This window comes from Echiichthys vipera (genome assembly GCF_963691815.1).
Source record: "Echiichthys vipera genome assembly, chromosome: 2".
Classification (NCBI taxonomy): domain Eukaryota; kingdom Metazoa; phylum Chordata; class Actinopteri; order Perciformes; family Trachinidae; genus Echiichthys; species Echiichthys vipera.
In genome coordinates, this window is record NC_139827.1 from 18,470,185 (window position 1) to 18,485,258 (window position 15,074).

A 15,074-nucleotide genomic window follows, 5' to 3' on the forward strand; every position below is an offset into this window, starting at 1 on the left:
AGGAAGGGGTAGATAGAGGGGGGGTAAGCAAAACAGAAAGGTCTGTTGTAAGTGGACAGATAGACTCCACTCTCATGCCAGGACGATTAAAAATATGTTGGGAGGGAATTGATCAGATTTGACTGATATTGGTATCAATATATTGTATATTACAAATGCTATTATCGATTCTGCTTACAGGTCAGATTCTTTATTGATTCCCTTATTGATCCTGATCAGTTTTCTGTGTGGAAAAGTAAGCCCACACAGGTTTTCCTTATCAACAACACAGTCCGGATGAAATGAGAGCTTTCTTTTTTATTTAGGTTTTCAGGTTTTTCAAAGAAAAAAACTGTTAAGACTGGCTACATGGTGCTAATGTTATTATAATAACACAATTTAAAATTGTTTCTTCCTCTTCGTCATGACTCCTTGTTGCAAGTTTCCATTTGCGTAGATGCATTAGTTTGATGTAATTTTTTTGTTCTGTTTCCAATTTCAATTTGTTACCGGTTCTCAGCTGGAACTGCTTCTCCATTCATATCCCTGCCACTGATAGTAGGGAATTGTATGGTGTATCTGAGTATGGGTATTTGAGTGTTTTTTAAAAGGAAATAATTGTTGCATTTCTGTTGAATTCATTATTAAGTCAGTTTGGGCAACACAATAAACACATTAGGAATTGGTCATGGGCCTTGGTCATTAAAGCTGGTGGAGGCTGTTTATTTTTGGCATTTTGGGGCAAAACAATCCAAACCAATCTTTCATCATATTGTAATTCAAGTGTTATGAGACGAAACTAGACTTCTGCACCTTCTGTTGGCGTTGTTTTCAGGCTTTAAAAAATCTATTCCATGACGAAATCGATCACAGGTTATTTCAAAGAGAGAAACAGAGCGTTCCTATTGGCTGTCTCACAAACGCAGATGTGTGTGTGTACGTCCCTTCGGTGAAAGTTCTACTGCTAACTGTTGATAATAGGCTTAAGGCTTCAGCTAATTCAGGCTAAACTATTAGACAGGAGACTTTATTGTTATTCATCTACAGTGCAGTACAGTACATGATATGGGCACATGATTCATGTCCTTTGTATGTAACCATTGTTGAAAAGCATATTCAGCAAGGAACGTTAACAGTAACAGTAAGTAAGACTCGATGTCTATGTTTGGTGCCTTGTTTCCTTTGGGAGTGAGGCCCTTATCTTCCAAACGTGGACAGTTTCTGAAAGCAGCATGCTGGCACTCAGATTCTTATGATGCAAAGTAAAATTTAGAGCCTGCAAGAAGAGTCCCTCCTATCCTGAGTTGTTTAACTATACTTCATGAATATACATAAACAGGAGTAGAAGAAGATGGCCTGGAAGAGTTCTTGGTAAATTTTCAAAACATTAAATGACACAGTAAGTGGGTGACATGTAGTGGGTACATGTTGTCACATTACATGTCTGCACTCGGAACAGATGCATTGGCCCTTTTTTCAATAAAATGCTAACAAATAATATTTTGTGTTGCCATTAAAGGACTCAATGTGTATAAAGCTAACCAATCGACGAGGCCACATAGCCATTTGGATAAGTAGGAACAAAATAGCATTCAGAGAGTGTATACTATTGAGGCACAGGTTAAGGCAGGACGACTTGCATGCAAGTTGTTCTTATAAACCTTTTTATTGCAGACAGGTTGACTGGCACAAGTATATTTACATTAATGATGGTTCTATTCCACTTAGAGGAGGTCCTGATATTTCGAGTGCTGGCTCACTGTAATAGTTTATTGGGAGGTTTAATGGATCTGAGCCACCGTTATTGTTGTCATTGTAATTGTTTATTGCACCTGTGCTATTCCTGCTATGACGGGTCAAAATGTCTGCTGTGAAAAAAGTCTATGGACTTGGTGAGATTGGGCACCCCATAAAATAACCATAATTTCCACTAACTTCAGCCTGAGCCGAGGTCCAATCAGTTAACACCTGTGTGATGTGCAGAGCCTTTAAATGATTGAATTATTATCTCCAAACAATTCATTTGTTATCACCAATCCATTCATTTGTAAGCAGTATCATTTTAATGTTGTAGCTGTTTGAGGTAGACTTTAATATGTGGTCGGGTAGCTTAATCTGTAGGAATGCATCATACTTTATAAGCATGATTTGTTTTGGATGTAGAATCCTAATCTGCAAAGTAACAAATAAGGCAGATATTAGTTAATTGGAGTAAAAGGTAATTTATTTAGTTCCGAATTGTATTCAAATTCAGTACTCAAATAAATGTACTCACTCACTTTCTACCACTGTACTGCTGTTCTGATATCTTTTGAAAAGGACAAAAATTCAAACCGATTCATGACACATTTTGCTGCGCAGTTATCCAGAGCAGCTTTCAGTTGAGATCGAACAATATGAGGCCAGCATTGTTTTGATAAAAGAACAGGCGTGAACACATCTCATACCGAGGCAAGACACAGCAGGACTCTGCCTGAAGTGTCACTCTGTGAGACTGCAGTATTAATATCTGCTCTCGCATTACACGTTAATGACATCACTGATGTGACTCAACAACTGCTTCTGCTTCACTCTTTACTTCCTCCTTTTTGTTCCTTGGTCTGTTTAAATGCCAGTGTGGGGTTGCAACCTGGGCTCACAATAGGAGAAGCATGTGTGTTGGCAGCCAAAGGTTATAGTCTGACGTATGATGTTTTTGTGGAAGATAATGATATATTTTTGTAACATAATATTGTTTGTCCTTAAATTAAGAAGGAGGGGAAGTTTAAAAGTAATTAAAAACTGCAAAAGTGCTTTTTTCTGTTGTATTTTTGTTTGTTTATGCCAGCGCTACACACAATCACAGAACAACAACAATGCAAAGTTACCTGCTTAAAGTTACCTTCAGTTCTTTTTTAGTCTCTGTGTTACTGGAGTTCTGGTTATATTTATTTACACAGAGGAAGCTGTAGTACGTACTAGCCTTGGAAAGGTTGATACATTTGTGAAGACATAAGTCATCTTGGCCAAAATAGAAAATACATTAAACAAATTAAAAAAAAATGTTGGTTGCAAGAAAATGTCTGGCTTTCTTTGATCCTTTTTTACAAGGGGTCAATGAGCTAGAGCAGCTTAATACTTCAGGCTTCATTCTGCCTCGCTGCGTTTAATCAGTTATTTTTGCTACAGTAGGATGAGAGCGCCGTTTTCTCTGTATATTGGCCTTTAGTTACAGTGTTGATGTTGCAACTGATGCTAATTATCAGGAAAAGGGTACGAGCACACAGTGTCCCAGCTGTATAGAAGAAAGATCACAGAGTGAATGTGTTTGTAACACAATATAGGTCATCTGTGTGACAATGATCTTAATCCAAGTTTATCCTGCTAACAAACCTGATTAAAACGCAAGTTTTTACTTTGCTGCTTTGTTGCTGATACTTACTTACTTGTCAAGACAGGGCATTTGGCCTTGATGGAGGTGCCCTTCTAGTTTTTATTATGACCAATGACAGCTCAAAAGACATTTGTTGGATGTAACTTTAGCTATCCCTGCTTTTCTTTCTCTGTATCTGTTGAGCTGGGAGCGAGACATGGTCACAGTTTTTGGTTGTTACTACATTCCTTTCACACCGACTCAGTGATTCAGATTAAACCACAATTGTGGTGCATCTGAACAGTTGATCGCTGTTATCAAACCAATGTTGATAACAACTTGGAATACCTTACCAACTGCTACAGTCTTGAGTGAATGACAAATGTAAGTGTATTTAGTCATGTCTGTGTGACTGGAACACACACAATATATATATATATATATATATATATATATATATATAGATGGATAACAGAGAATTGATTTACTGGTGGCTTGAAACGTTTCTATTAATGTCTTTTTTGCTCTTTAAACATTCTCAGTACACTGTAACTGTATAAAGCTGACCACAGAATGACCAACAGGACAGCCACAGTTAAAGCTTACAGTCTTCATATATGAAATATTGTACTTTGGATCAAGTGTTACTTTGGCTGGCTGGTTGACCTTTTGTCCCAAGCCCGTTTATTAAACCTTATCTAAACTCCTTTTTTCTTATTATTTTTTCTTATTTTACTCATGTTTGTCCATTGCTTCTCTGCCTTTAAAACTGGCATAAGCTATGTGTTAGACTGTTTTAATGGTCATGGAAATCCTCTGTGTTAGTCATGGAAAGAGTGGTTATGGAGTGAGGCCCTGAGTTATGGTTCATTTCTTGTAGGCAGTCCTCATTTAACCCTCAATGTCCACTTATCTACAGACAGCCCAAAAGAATAGCAACACATCTACATCACAAAAAGAAGAAATAATCTTCTTGCAAAATACTTGAATGAACAGGAAGTGGTTTTGGATTAGCTGTTGCTTGATCATCTTCACATTAAAAGAATATATGTTGCAGCCATGGAATGTTCTTTGTCTTACGGAGCGATTATTCTTTGTGTGCATGTGCTGTGGAAATAATAAACAGCCCTGTCCGAACATAAATATCCAGGATGCTGGACAAGAGCTATAAAATAGTTTCTGCTGCCCTGCTCTGTTTCCGATACTGTTCTTTCTTTTTTTTGTCTGTGAAGTAGTAAAATTGTGTTTACATAGATTATATAAACTAAATTCACAGCCAAGTAATACAAAATCACATAATCTCTCTTTATTATAGTTTCCTGGATAAAGTTTATGGATGTCAGTGAGTGGCTATAATTTTTAAAAAAAGAAAGTGAACGTTTCAACTCTCCATGCTCCATTTTTTTTTGTAACGAACCACTACATCCTGACTGCTGGATCTATTGGAGATTTGAGCCAGAGACTAAGTGTTTGCAGGAACAGAGAGGAAGAGCTGTGGCCCCGTTGTCCTCTCAACTGTTATGCAGTTGTTGATATCAATGGGGAGTTGACGTTAAAAGACATGTTCACCTGATGAGTAAACATAACGCGTATGTATGTGTGTATAATATGCGTCTGGAGCGTTGGAGTTGATCATATTTATGCTCTGCTTTTCTTTGTCAGTTGTATTTTGAGTCTCTGTTATGACTTGAATGTGCGTGTGTGCAAGTCGGTACCCCCGTTTGAGTGTCTGAGTCAGTGTGTATTATTTTTGTGTTAATGCCAAAGTGAAGTATGTGAGGATGATGGAAATGGTCACGGTTCATGGCTCTTCAGGGCAGACCAGGAATAGATAGGAATAGATCCATTTTTGGAAAGGTCTGTCTCACACACATACAAATACAGTGGCATGCTGAGAGCGTTTAGCTTGCACACAAAAATCCAAAATACACACAATACAAATATGCCAAGTTGGGGATACTGATAAAAGTTCAGCTTTAAATAGTTGTATAAGAAGTAAAAGTAGATGGGGAAAAATGGGTAACTAATGTTTATTTAGAGAGCATAAATAGGAAAAGAGGAGATGAAAGAAGGGAATCAAATAGAGGGAAAGTGAGTACAAAGCCTACTTTAAAGGTCCCAATTTGGCTTCTTTTAAACACAGGAAGACGTCACGAGAGCTGCTCTATTTCAGGGAACTGTAACGCTCATTTCACCATAAGGCAGGTTAGCTCATAGTTAGATGTGGCACCTACATTGATAAATAAGAAAATATGTGGTTCATGCAGTATGTATTTAGTGTTTATTTCAGTGTTTACCTACTGCAGGCAGCTACCCGGGCCATCATTGCTTGGACGGTATGAGCACCCAGTCAAATGCCACCTTTTGAAATGAAGAGGTCAGTTAATGTAATTTAAGTAAAGAAACAAGTCTTAATTGTGGATATGATTCCAGCTTTTTAAAGGCAGATGCTTTTTAGCTTTTATTTTAAATTAGGTTTAGTTCACTATTGAAATAAGTTTGCAGAAACTTGATCTCTAAAAAGCTGTGTGTTTTCTGGGTAAAAATATGTGCATCGGCACCATTTTCACTCTTTTTTTTGACACGGATGAAGGACTTACTAAGTATTCAACAGGTTTCCAAATGTAGAGATTCAGATACATGCATGTAGTCTGGCCAAAATTGAGGACATACATTGTACACTGCAGGTAAAGTGTTCTGCTGCAATTTCTTGTCTGTCTGTCATGCCGCTTTAAGCACAGAGTTGAGCTTCATTGCTGAGTTTGGAGACATTCCCTTTGTTATTCGGGAATGAAGACAGATCGCATGCTGCATCTGGTGTAGTTACCTTTACTTCTTTTTTTTCCGCCTTTTTTTTATTGAGTTTTGCAGATAATCAAACATGAAAAAGTACAACAGTCATACAGTGTATCAACACATCTGCCTTAAAATGAAGAACAGGACAAACGTCAAGAAACACATGCTGCCGCTGAATACTGAACCAACATTATATGCACAAAACCACGTCCAGCTGACCTTTCTCCTTCATACAACTCTGTCACCCACAGCCCAAGAATCAAAACAGTTCCCTACAAAATATCACTCACTGTTTACATTATTATCATAGCGTCACAAAGTGATCAGATGGTGGGACTTTATCCAGTTTGCTGCAGCTTTATTTCTGACTGAACAAGGGCTACTGTGGGCCGACGCCAAAACAGAACAACCGTAAAGCCCTCTTTACACATTCGCTCCTAGCCTATTACCATACCACACCTCTTCTTCTCTTAACCAACTACAGGTTTACAGCATCTCAAAAACAACATGTAACTTCACTGACCTGTGGGGCATCTCAGTGATTCCCTGGAACAGTGACACTCACATTTTAACATCAACAGTCAGTTCAGTCCGAACACCAGCAACATGCTGAATCCCAGGTATTTGACACTCGAGTGCCCCTGCTTCCCAACCGAGCAGCACTTCCGTTACCGGTAAATATCATGTTATAATAACACATATAAGCACCATGCAGGCAGGCTTAGCAGATTTTTTTTTCTTTGACTAAGAAAACCTTAATGAAAACAAATGCTGTACAAATATTTTCTCATTTCATTCACACTTTGTGTAGGCCTACTTTTTTTCCACACAGAAAATTGATCAGAAATCGATAAAGAATTGAACCAAAAAGCAGAATCGATACTGGCATTGGTATCAATACAATTGTATCAATTCTCATCCCTACATATTCATTAGGTAAACTGTAATGCAATTACAACATTTTTCAGACACTAGTTACAAGTTCTAATCTCCTGCTTGCTATACCTCCAGGTTCCTGAGATCATCAGTACGTTGAGGCAGGCTGGCAAGAGCTCAGCACGCAATGATGACACCACCACCATTTCCAACAAAACTTCCTATGGAGGCAGCGATTCCTCTGAAACATGTCATTCTTCTCTCTCCACAATGACAACCTCAGCCGCACACTCTGCTGCTGTGTCTCCGACAGCCTTTTCCAAGAAATTTGAGGTGCTGTTCTGCGGCCGTGTGAGTGTTGCTCACAAGAAAGCCCCTCCTGCCCTGATTGACGAGTGCATCGAGAAGTTTAGCCAGTTGCATGGCTCAAAGACGAGCGATAAAGGAGGAAATAATGGCGGATTGGTGGGTGGGCTGAAGAGGGCATTAACCTTTCAGTCCAACGGACTCTGGAGTGGTGATGTTGGTAATGGTGCTGAAGGGAGCCCAACCACAGGAAAGCGCCCTGTCCTGTTCAAAAGAGACCCTAGCTTTCCTTGTCTGCAGGCCCTGGATGAGAATGGACTGTCACCTGAGATCTCTCATAGCAACACTACTGAGGCACACGCCCACTCCGCTGGAGTACAGCCCACCAGCTTGCAGGAGAACAGAACCATGCTGTTTACGGTAATTTTCACAAGCGGATATGCACACACAATAGCAATTATACTCTGATTGCTCCTTTTTTTTTATACCTTTAGCAGTTCTGATCCATTACAATAAACGCTTCCCAAAAAATATAACTAAATTTGGATGACTGTATCTGTCCCAACAAATGGCTGTGTGCCAATCATTGGGACCATACTCACTGTATATACCGCATTGATCAGTCCTTTATACATTGTCTTCAGAGATGCACAAAAAGTGTGCAAGTTAAAGAAGGAAAAAAACAATTTTGTGTGGTGCAGCAATCCAATGCTCTGTATGTGCACGGCAGTCAATGATAGACTTGGTCCTACAGTAAAATAACAGAAGTGTTTAAGTCCCCCACTCCCTCCACTCAAAAATGTGTTTTTCTTCTGTTTCTTTCCTTTAAAATGGCTGACACTGGATAAAGTGACATGTTTTTGAGCACATTTAGTCACTACAGGGGTGTTTTCCCATTCCTCTGTGAACCTCTCTAATATGAGAAACACTATTCCAACTTCGACACAACACCAGCAAAGAAACCTGAAACCTCCAGCTCACTCCAGCGGACTGTCAGTACAGAGAGAAATCACACTGCTAACTACACTGCTAGCAACAGAAACTAATAAAAGATGTATTGTAGATAGAGACTAGAATAGAGGAGAACAAGAGCCAGAGAAAAATATAAATCCCCTAATGACTCAGCAAGAGGAAACGCTGACTGCTGTTTAAAATGAGCTCAGTCACGCTCCCCTAAAGTCACCTTTATGTGACCTCTGTAACCTGCTGCCAACAGTTTTCCTGTTTGTCTTCCAGACAGGAAATAGTGACCACTGGCACAGGAACCACCAGGACCTGTTGCTGTTCCTCTCAGTGAATAGACATATTATTAACACTGAAAACACATGCTGGTATGGGCAGCAGACAGAATTACCTCATCCTGGTGACATCATCACCAAAAATCTGAAGACACAGATTAAATCCCCTTTTTCCTCCAGAGACAGTGTGATTACGTGATTCATATTTGATACAGTAGAACAATGAAGGGCAACTTGTTCACAGAAAGAATAGCTGTGTTCACAGAGTGAAGACTTGGGATTTAACAGACATGAGAACACTTGCTTATTACGAACCACTGGGTCCCTTTTTGAGGTTTAGGAGTGATAGTGACTCATGTCCTAATTGTGATATGAATGGGAATGTCCCCAAAAGCGGAACTGTTCAATGAATTGGTACTTTTTGAAAAGAGAAGAAATGAAACTGCCTTGTTTTAGACATCCAATTATTAAAAAAAAAGAAAGAACTAAAAAGATTATTTTCAGGCTCCCCTTCATATCACAAAGTTATTGAGATTGTGTGTGAGTGTGAGAAATTGGTACTTGGGGCATAACTATTTAAAGCTGAGTTGGAGTTCTCGTATTTTCTGAAACTGTCATCATGTCCAGAAAGCAGAATGAGACAGATATCTGTGAAAAATTAATGTCGCTCTTCCTCTGTCTACTCTTAATGGCATCTGCTAGATTCCATCGTGACCGACGGTCAACCAATCACAGCAGTGTGACAGTGTCAATGACGCACATGAAATCAAACTGAAAACAATTAAATCAAACTGTAAAACTAGGTAGCCCTGATCAAATATGAATTAATATTCTGTTACCGTATTGCCCATTTCTGGCAGTAAGTGTATTCAGAAACATATTTTTGAGTACTGTTTAGCTGTAAAATGCGAAAGTTTATCCGGCTGGTTGGCAGGGCTAGGATTATGCTTGAATTGGTCGCAAACTTTCTAATTTGACAGCTAAATGGTACACAAAAGAAATGTTTCTGAAAACACTTCATTTGAGAAATAAGCAAAACATTAAAGGGATTTTTAGTCATATTTGATCAACCTGGCCTAGTTTCACAGTTTGATCTGGGTTCAGAGCAGTCATTGACTCTGCGTTGTGACTACTCCGCTCTGATTGATTGTTGTAGGTCAGGCGTGTTTAAATCCAGTTCATGCCATTAGGAACACACAGAGAGGGCTCTGGGAGCAGACAGGAACAAAATATGCGGGTAGAGCTACATGACTTATTCACCGTTTGTCTGTCTCTTTGTGCTCTCAGGATATAGCGACAGTTTCAGCAAATATTTCATAGAAAATTACCAACTTCAGCTTTAAGTCTGTGAGGCTCATTACTGCTGTCACAACCCCACCACAAACCTCATCACACACACAGGCACACAAATCACAGAAACACTTAGATTCATGGAGTCTAAACTGCGTTGTCTTTGTGTTTTTCTTGTTTTAGGTGGGCAGGTCTCAGATCTTCTTGGTTAGTCCAGACACTAAGAAGGTTGCCATAGAGAAGAGTTTCAGAGAAATCTCCTTCTGCTCACAGGTATGAAGCACTATGTGTCTGCTGCACACATATTTATTTATTTGTGTGGTTTTTATTATCCTATCCTCAATCCTGAAACACCTGATCTTTTCTTTCCAGGGTATTCGTCACGTGGATCACTTTGGTTTCATTTGCAGGGAGACGGTGGAAGGAGGAAGCTGCCACTTTGTTTGCTATGTCTTCCAGTGCACAGACGAATCACTGGTGAGAGAGATCAAGGGAGAGCATAGTAGAACATGGCAAGAAAGGGATGATACATATTCTTGTTTAAAGAAAACATAATCTTTTTTTTTTCTACATTCTTTACAGAAATCCAAATAGGCATTTTTGTTTGGTACAATTCATTAATTTGTAATGCATCTACACATGTATTAACATCCTAAGTTTAACTGTTAATGTGAACACAATGCACAGTTGGGCATTCTGTGTATTTCCTGTAACTAATTGCATATACATATAATTTCACATTTTTTGTCATGGTGTGCCAAATGAACTGTCAGTTTGATAAAAAGCCTTGATCAAAAGACGGATATAATCTAATGTATAATAGTCGGCTAATGTTGCAGTGTGATTACTAGACAAATATTACTGTAGTTCTTAAAATAATTAGTCGCTGGACCAGTATTCGATCACTGTCAGAGTAAACTGGACAGCCTGTGGGAAAAATGTGTATCGTTTTTTTTTTTTTACTGCATACGATTTATCTGCAAAGAGCCATATTTTCCATCATATATTAAATCTAACCTTGAATTACGACAGGAGAGTTAATTGGTCAAGAAAAGGATGAATTTGTTCCAATCATTGTAGAAAAACAGTTTTGAAAAAAAGTAAATGTGAATTAACATTGGTAGAAGCAAAATCATAGATATCCTGACTGGCTGTGTGATGAAGGATGGATGTAAAACAGAATAAAGAAGACTGTTTTTTGCTCTTGAAGGTGGATGAGATCATGCTGACTTTGAAGCAGGCGTTCTCTGTGGCAGCCCTGCAGCAGAATGCAAAGACCCAGAGCCAGCAGTGTGACGGATGCCCCATGCAGCAGCTCCACAGACTGTGCGAGAGGATAGAAGGTAAAAATGTCGGATAATTGAAAGCATTTTCAAATCATAATTGGTTCGAGTAATATGTTGATAGGTCACGTTTATACAGTTGTATACATCTATATACACCTATACTGTAGGAAAAATAAAAGAGACATTTTGTTCAGCCAGTGTACATTTAGCCCTTTAAATCATTTAAATATAGTGGCAAAAGGCTGAACCCAACAGTAGGTTTCTGATAATTATTTGCTATTTGTATTAAATGTGTTCTGTAAGTCGACACTTCATGTGAATGTGATGGATGTAGTCAGAGTTGGAACAGTTTGTCACAGCTTGACACCAACACACACAACTTTGGAGGAAAAGTTAATTATTTTATGGTTACATGCCCACTACTATAACAAGGCCTTCAATGTTGTCTTTTTTTAAATTTTTATATTGTTTTATCTTAATAATTAACAGCCCCCAAGTGGGTATAAGGGCATATTTTGCTACTGAATTATATGACCAGGACTAGGAGGTATACAATACAGTATAAAAGGCCTTCACTATTGATCCTCCGTACCCTATATACCTTATTAACATACACTTACTATATGTAGAACAGCTGATGGGAGACTAGTCTTGCCTGCAGTGTGTTTTTATTCTATTTTTGCATATTTCTTCAGGACTACACCCATCTAAAACCAAACTGGAGCTTCAGAGACACTTGGCTACTCTAGACAACCAGGAGCAAGCATCAGTTTTTGAAAACACTATGGTAATTTGTCTGTTCCGTCTGTGCACCTGAAGGCAAAAGTGCAAATTCCTAGAGTTCCCTTTGAGCAGACTGCAGCTGGAAACAAACCAGGCTGCAGTTTTATCTTAAAGGAATACTCCACTTACCAACTGACCATTTTTTTTATCAAATACTCACCAAGTGTTGCCTTGAATTTTTGAAGAAAACTTTGTGGTGTTTGACACAGAGAACAAAAAAGCAGAGAAATGCAAACAAAGTTTTTGTTTCTAAATTCAAGGCAACAATCTGACTAATTGATATACAAATGGTAATTTTATGGGTGTGGGATTTGCAGTGACACACTGATCCGTCTTTATACATGACTTCAATATTTCTGCCACCTCATCTCTCTGTGTTTCTGGTGGTCTGTTTCACTCTCTGTAACTCTCTCAAAACTTCAGTCTCTTTTCCCAGAAACACAAGTGGATTGTTTGAGAAAGCAAATCCATTTAACTGTTAGAAATTGAAATATTTAGGCCGGTTGATGTTATTTATCCATCATTGTTTCTACAGATTGTTGTACAGTTAAAGATGAGTCTTGGGAGTCGAATGCCCTCAAATCTTTCTCTGGGACTAAGCTGACATCTGTTGGTTACTTAGCTGTACTGCAACAATACAACAGTGCTAAACTGTCAATACATGAGTTCAGAAGATCACTGCTTTTCTAATCAGCACAATGTATCCACTATAGTCATGTAATGTTTTTGTTTCTCACAAATCATCTATTTTTCCATGGTTGAACAAAACATTTATTGTATAAAAAAATGTATGTTGTCTCTGTGTGTTTCAGAGGGCTCGTCCTAAGAGCGACCAGGAAGAGAATGAGTTGGTGATGGCCTCTTTGAGGAATCTGTATGAGGAGAGGCAAAGGAGCCATCAGCACACCCTGCCTGGAGACAGCAAACAGGTTACTTTTTCACACCTCTTGTATATGCACACATATACATCACTGTACCATCTCTCTTCTTCTTATTCTCTCATTTCCTGTCGTTATTCCAATTATGTCCTTAATTTCCACAGTTCTATGATTGAGTATTTCACAGAGGAAAGATAATTAGAAAAAACATTTTATCCCTTTCACTTAGAGAGATGAAAGTGTCATACTTTACTGTTGAGGACGGCCTTCTCTCTCTCACATTCTCACTCTCTCACATTCTCAGTCACTCACATTCTCACTCACTCACTCACATTCTCACTCACATTCTCACTCACATTCTCACTCACTCACTCACTCACTCACTCACTCACTCACTCACTCACTCACTGACTGTCTTGCTTTCCATCTCCCTCCTTGTGTGTAGGTGTGTGAGGAGGCAGCTCCAGCCCCAGTGGAGGCACAGCAGAGTAGCAGTCGGCAGCGACTTGAGCAGTTCAAAAGCCGAGCCAAGCGCTCTCTGACTGAGTCCCTGGAGGGGATCTGGAAGGTAACAATCCTCTTTCTTTATCGGTTTGTATTCAATAATGCTCAACAGGTCTCAACACTAACTTTTAAAGTGGTTGCCGGGCTGGCCATCAGGTATCACCTTTTTGTTGCCTGAATTGAATATATGTTTACCATTTAAATCACCTTATATTTGGAGAAATTGAGATACTATGCAGGTAAACATCAGCTTAATAATAAAAATGTGACATAAAAGAATAAAATATCTATTACCAAACAAAACAATTTAAGTTCTAAGTATCTTTAAGTTGTTCCCAGAGTCACAACTTGATTTTCTTTGGCGTCGTCTTTGAAACAAATGTATGTGCACATGAGAGTAAACGCAACAACACAGCGTTGTATATTATTATACATATTATATATACAATATATTATATTTATTTTGGGGAGCAAATTTTGCTATTTGCTGTCCCTTTTTCTTACATGTTAAAAAATGGTTGCCACTAATTGCCATAACCAAGGTTTTCACTTTTAAATGCTGTTAGGGATCTAATGTAGAAAAGCAGGCATTTTAGAGGAGACAATTTTTCCATAATTCTTAATCTTTACATTTGAAATGTAGAAATGTGGAATCATGTGATAAGGGTCCTTGAAGTATTGTCATGGTGTGTGATCTTTGGCTACATATAAAAGCCTTGTACTGTAAATAACCTTGGCGTGTGTATTTTTGGCAGGGGGGCATTAAGGCCAGAGCTCAGAGAGACAACAGTGTAGGAAGTGACAGCGGCTCTTCCATTTGTACGGTCAACAGCAGCCTGGACCAGACTTGTCTAGATGACCCCTTGCCTGCCTCCTCCCCGCTGCGACCCACCAGCCCACTCAGGTAAACACTCCTAAACACACATGCTCACACACTGACTCCTACCTTGGGGCAGAACAGTCAGTGATTTAAAGGTCAGAGCAGGATTTCATCATGATAATAGGGGTTTATGTGACCCTGATTTCAAAGTAGTAAGTTATATACGAGCCTACAGAATATAATGATAATTTTATTTATTTATTGCTAGAAATCTGAAAGGCCATAATTGTAGAAGAGAAAATAATTGTAATTTTTAAATTATCCAAAGTTTCTTGGACTTCTTTTGAATTAAAAAACTAGGTTGTGCATATTATTAGGGTGTGACGAGACCCCCAGCTTTTTTTTAACTTTCAATGTTTACTTGATTTAGATTTCAGCAAAAAGCTGTAGTGGTTGCATAGTGATCATGTTAGCCGCGGCATAGCCTACGGTACTCACACCGGTAAGATACCCCCCCCCCCCCCCCCATATCCCCACCAAGACCACAGCCCCGCCCCGCACTGGCTGTCTCCACACAGCGTGTTCAGAAGCGTTGTGACTGCATCTCACAGAACACATACATTTCCATGTTATTATCAACCAAGTTTTAACCACATCTTTATTGACTGGTCATCTCAGTCCGTTGGGCTCGGTGGAGAAATAAAGTCAATGAATCACTTAAACACTGTTAATTTCTTCTCATGGAGCCGACATGAAAACTATTTTGATTTAGTAAATGTCTGTCAGTCAGCTGGCGAAGGCAGATTTTCCAGCAGCTGTCACTAACGGAGGCTTCGGGTCCGTAAGGTGCAGACACTGACTATAACCGTGTAGCCTGATGTTAAAGAAACTGGGGGGCTCACGTGTTACGTGTTTGTGTTATTGTGCTGATGGCACTATCTTTTTTACAGGGCTCACTGCTTACAT

The 15,074-nt window shown here is 39.0% G+C and overlaps 1 protein-coding gene across 4 annotated transcripts in view; it reads left to right on the forward strand.

Annotated features, from left to right (window-relative positions):
• Positions 1-15,074, forward strand: part of tbc1d1 (TBC1 (tre-2/USP6, BUB2, cdc16) domain family, member 1) — a 48,712-nt gene that overhangs the window by 10,625 nt on the left and 23,013 nt on the right. For all 4 annotated transcript variants that reach the window (XM_083921589.1, XM_083921590.1, XM_083921591.1 and 1 more), the window contains 8 exons: positions 7,139-7,729; positions 10,021-10,110; positions 10,210-10,314; positions 11,048-11,180; positions 11,819-11,910; positions 12,719-12,835; positions 13,230-13,352; positions 14,044-14,192. In XM_083921589.1, the coding sequence (XP_083777715.1) occupies positions 7,139-7,729; positions 10,021-10,110; positions 10,210-10,314; positions 11,048-11,180; positions 11,819-11,910; positions 12,719-12,835; positions 13,230-13,352; positions 14,044-14,192 (1,400 nt within the window). The remainder of the gene's footprint in view (positions 1-7,138; positions 7,730-10,020; positions 10,111-10,209; positions 10,315-11,047; positions 11,181-11,818; positions 11,911-12,718; positions 12,836-13,229; positions 13,353-14,043; positions 14,193-15,074) is intronic.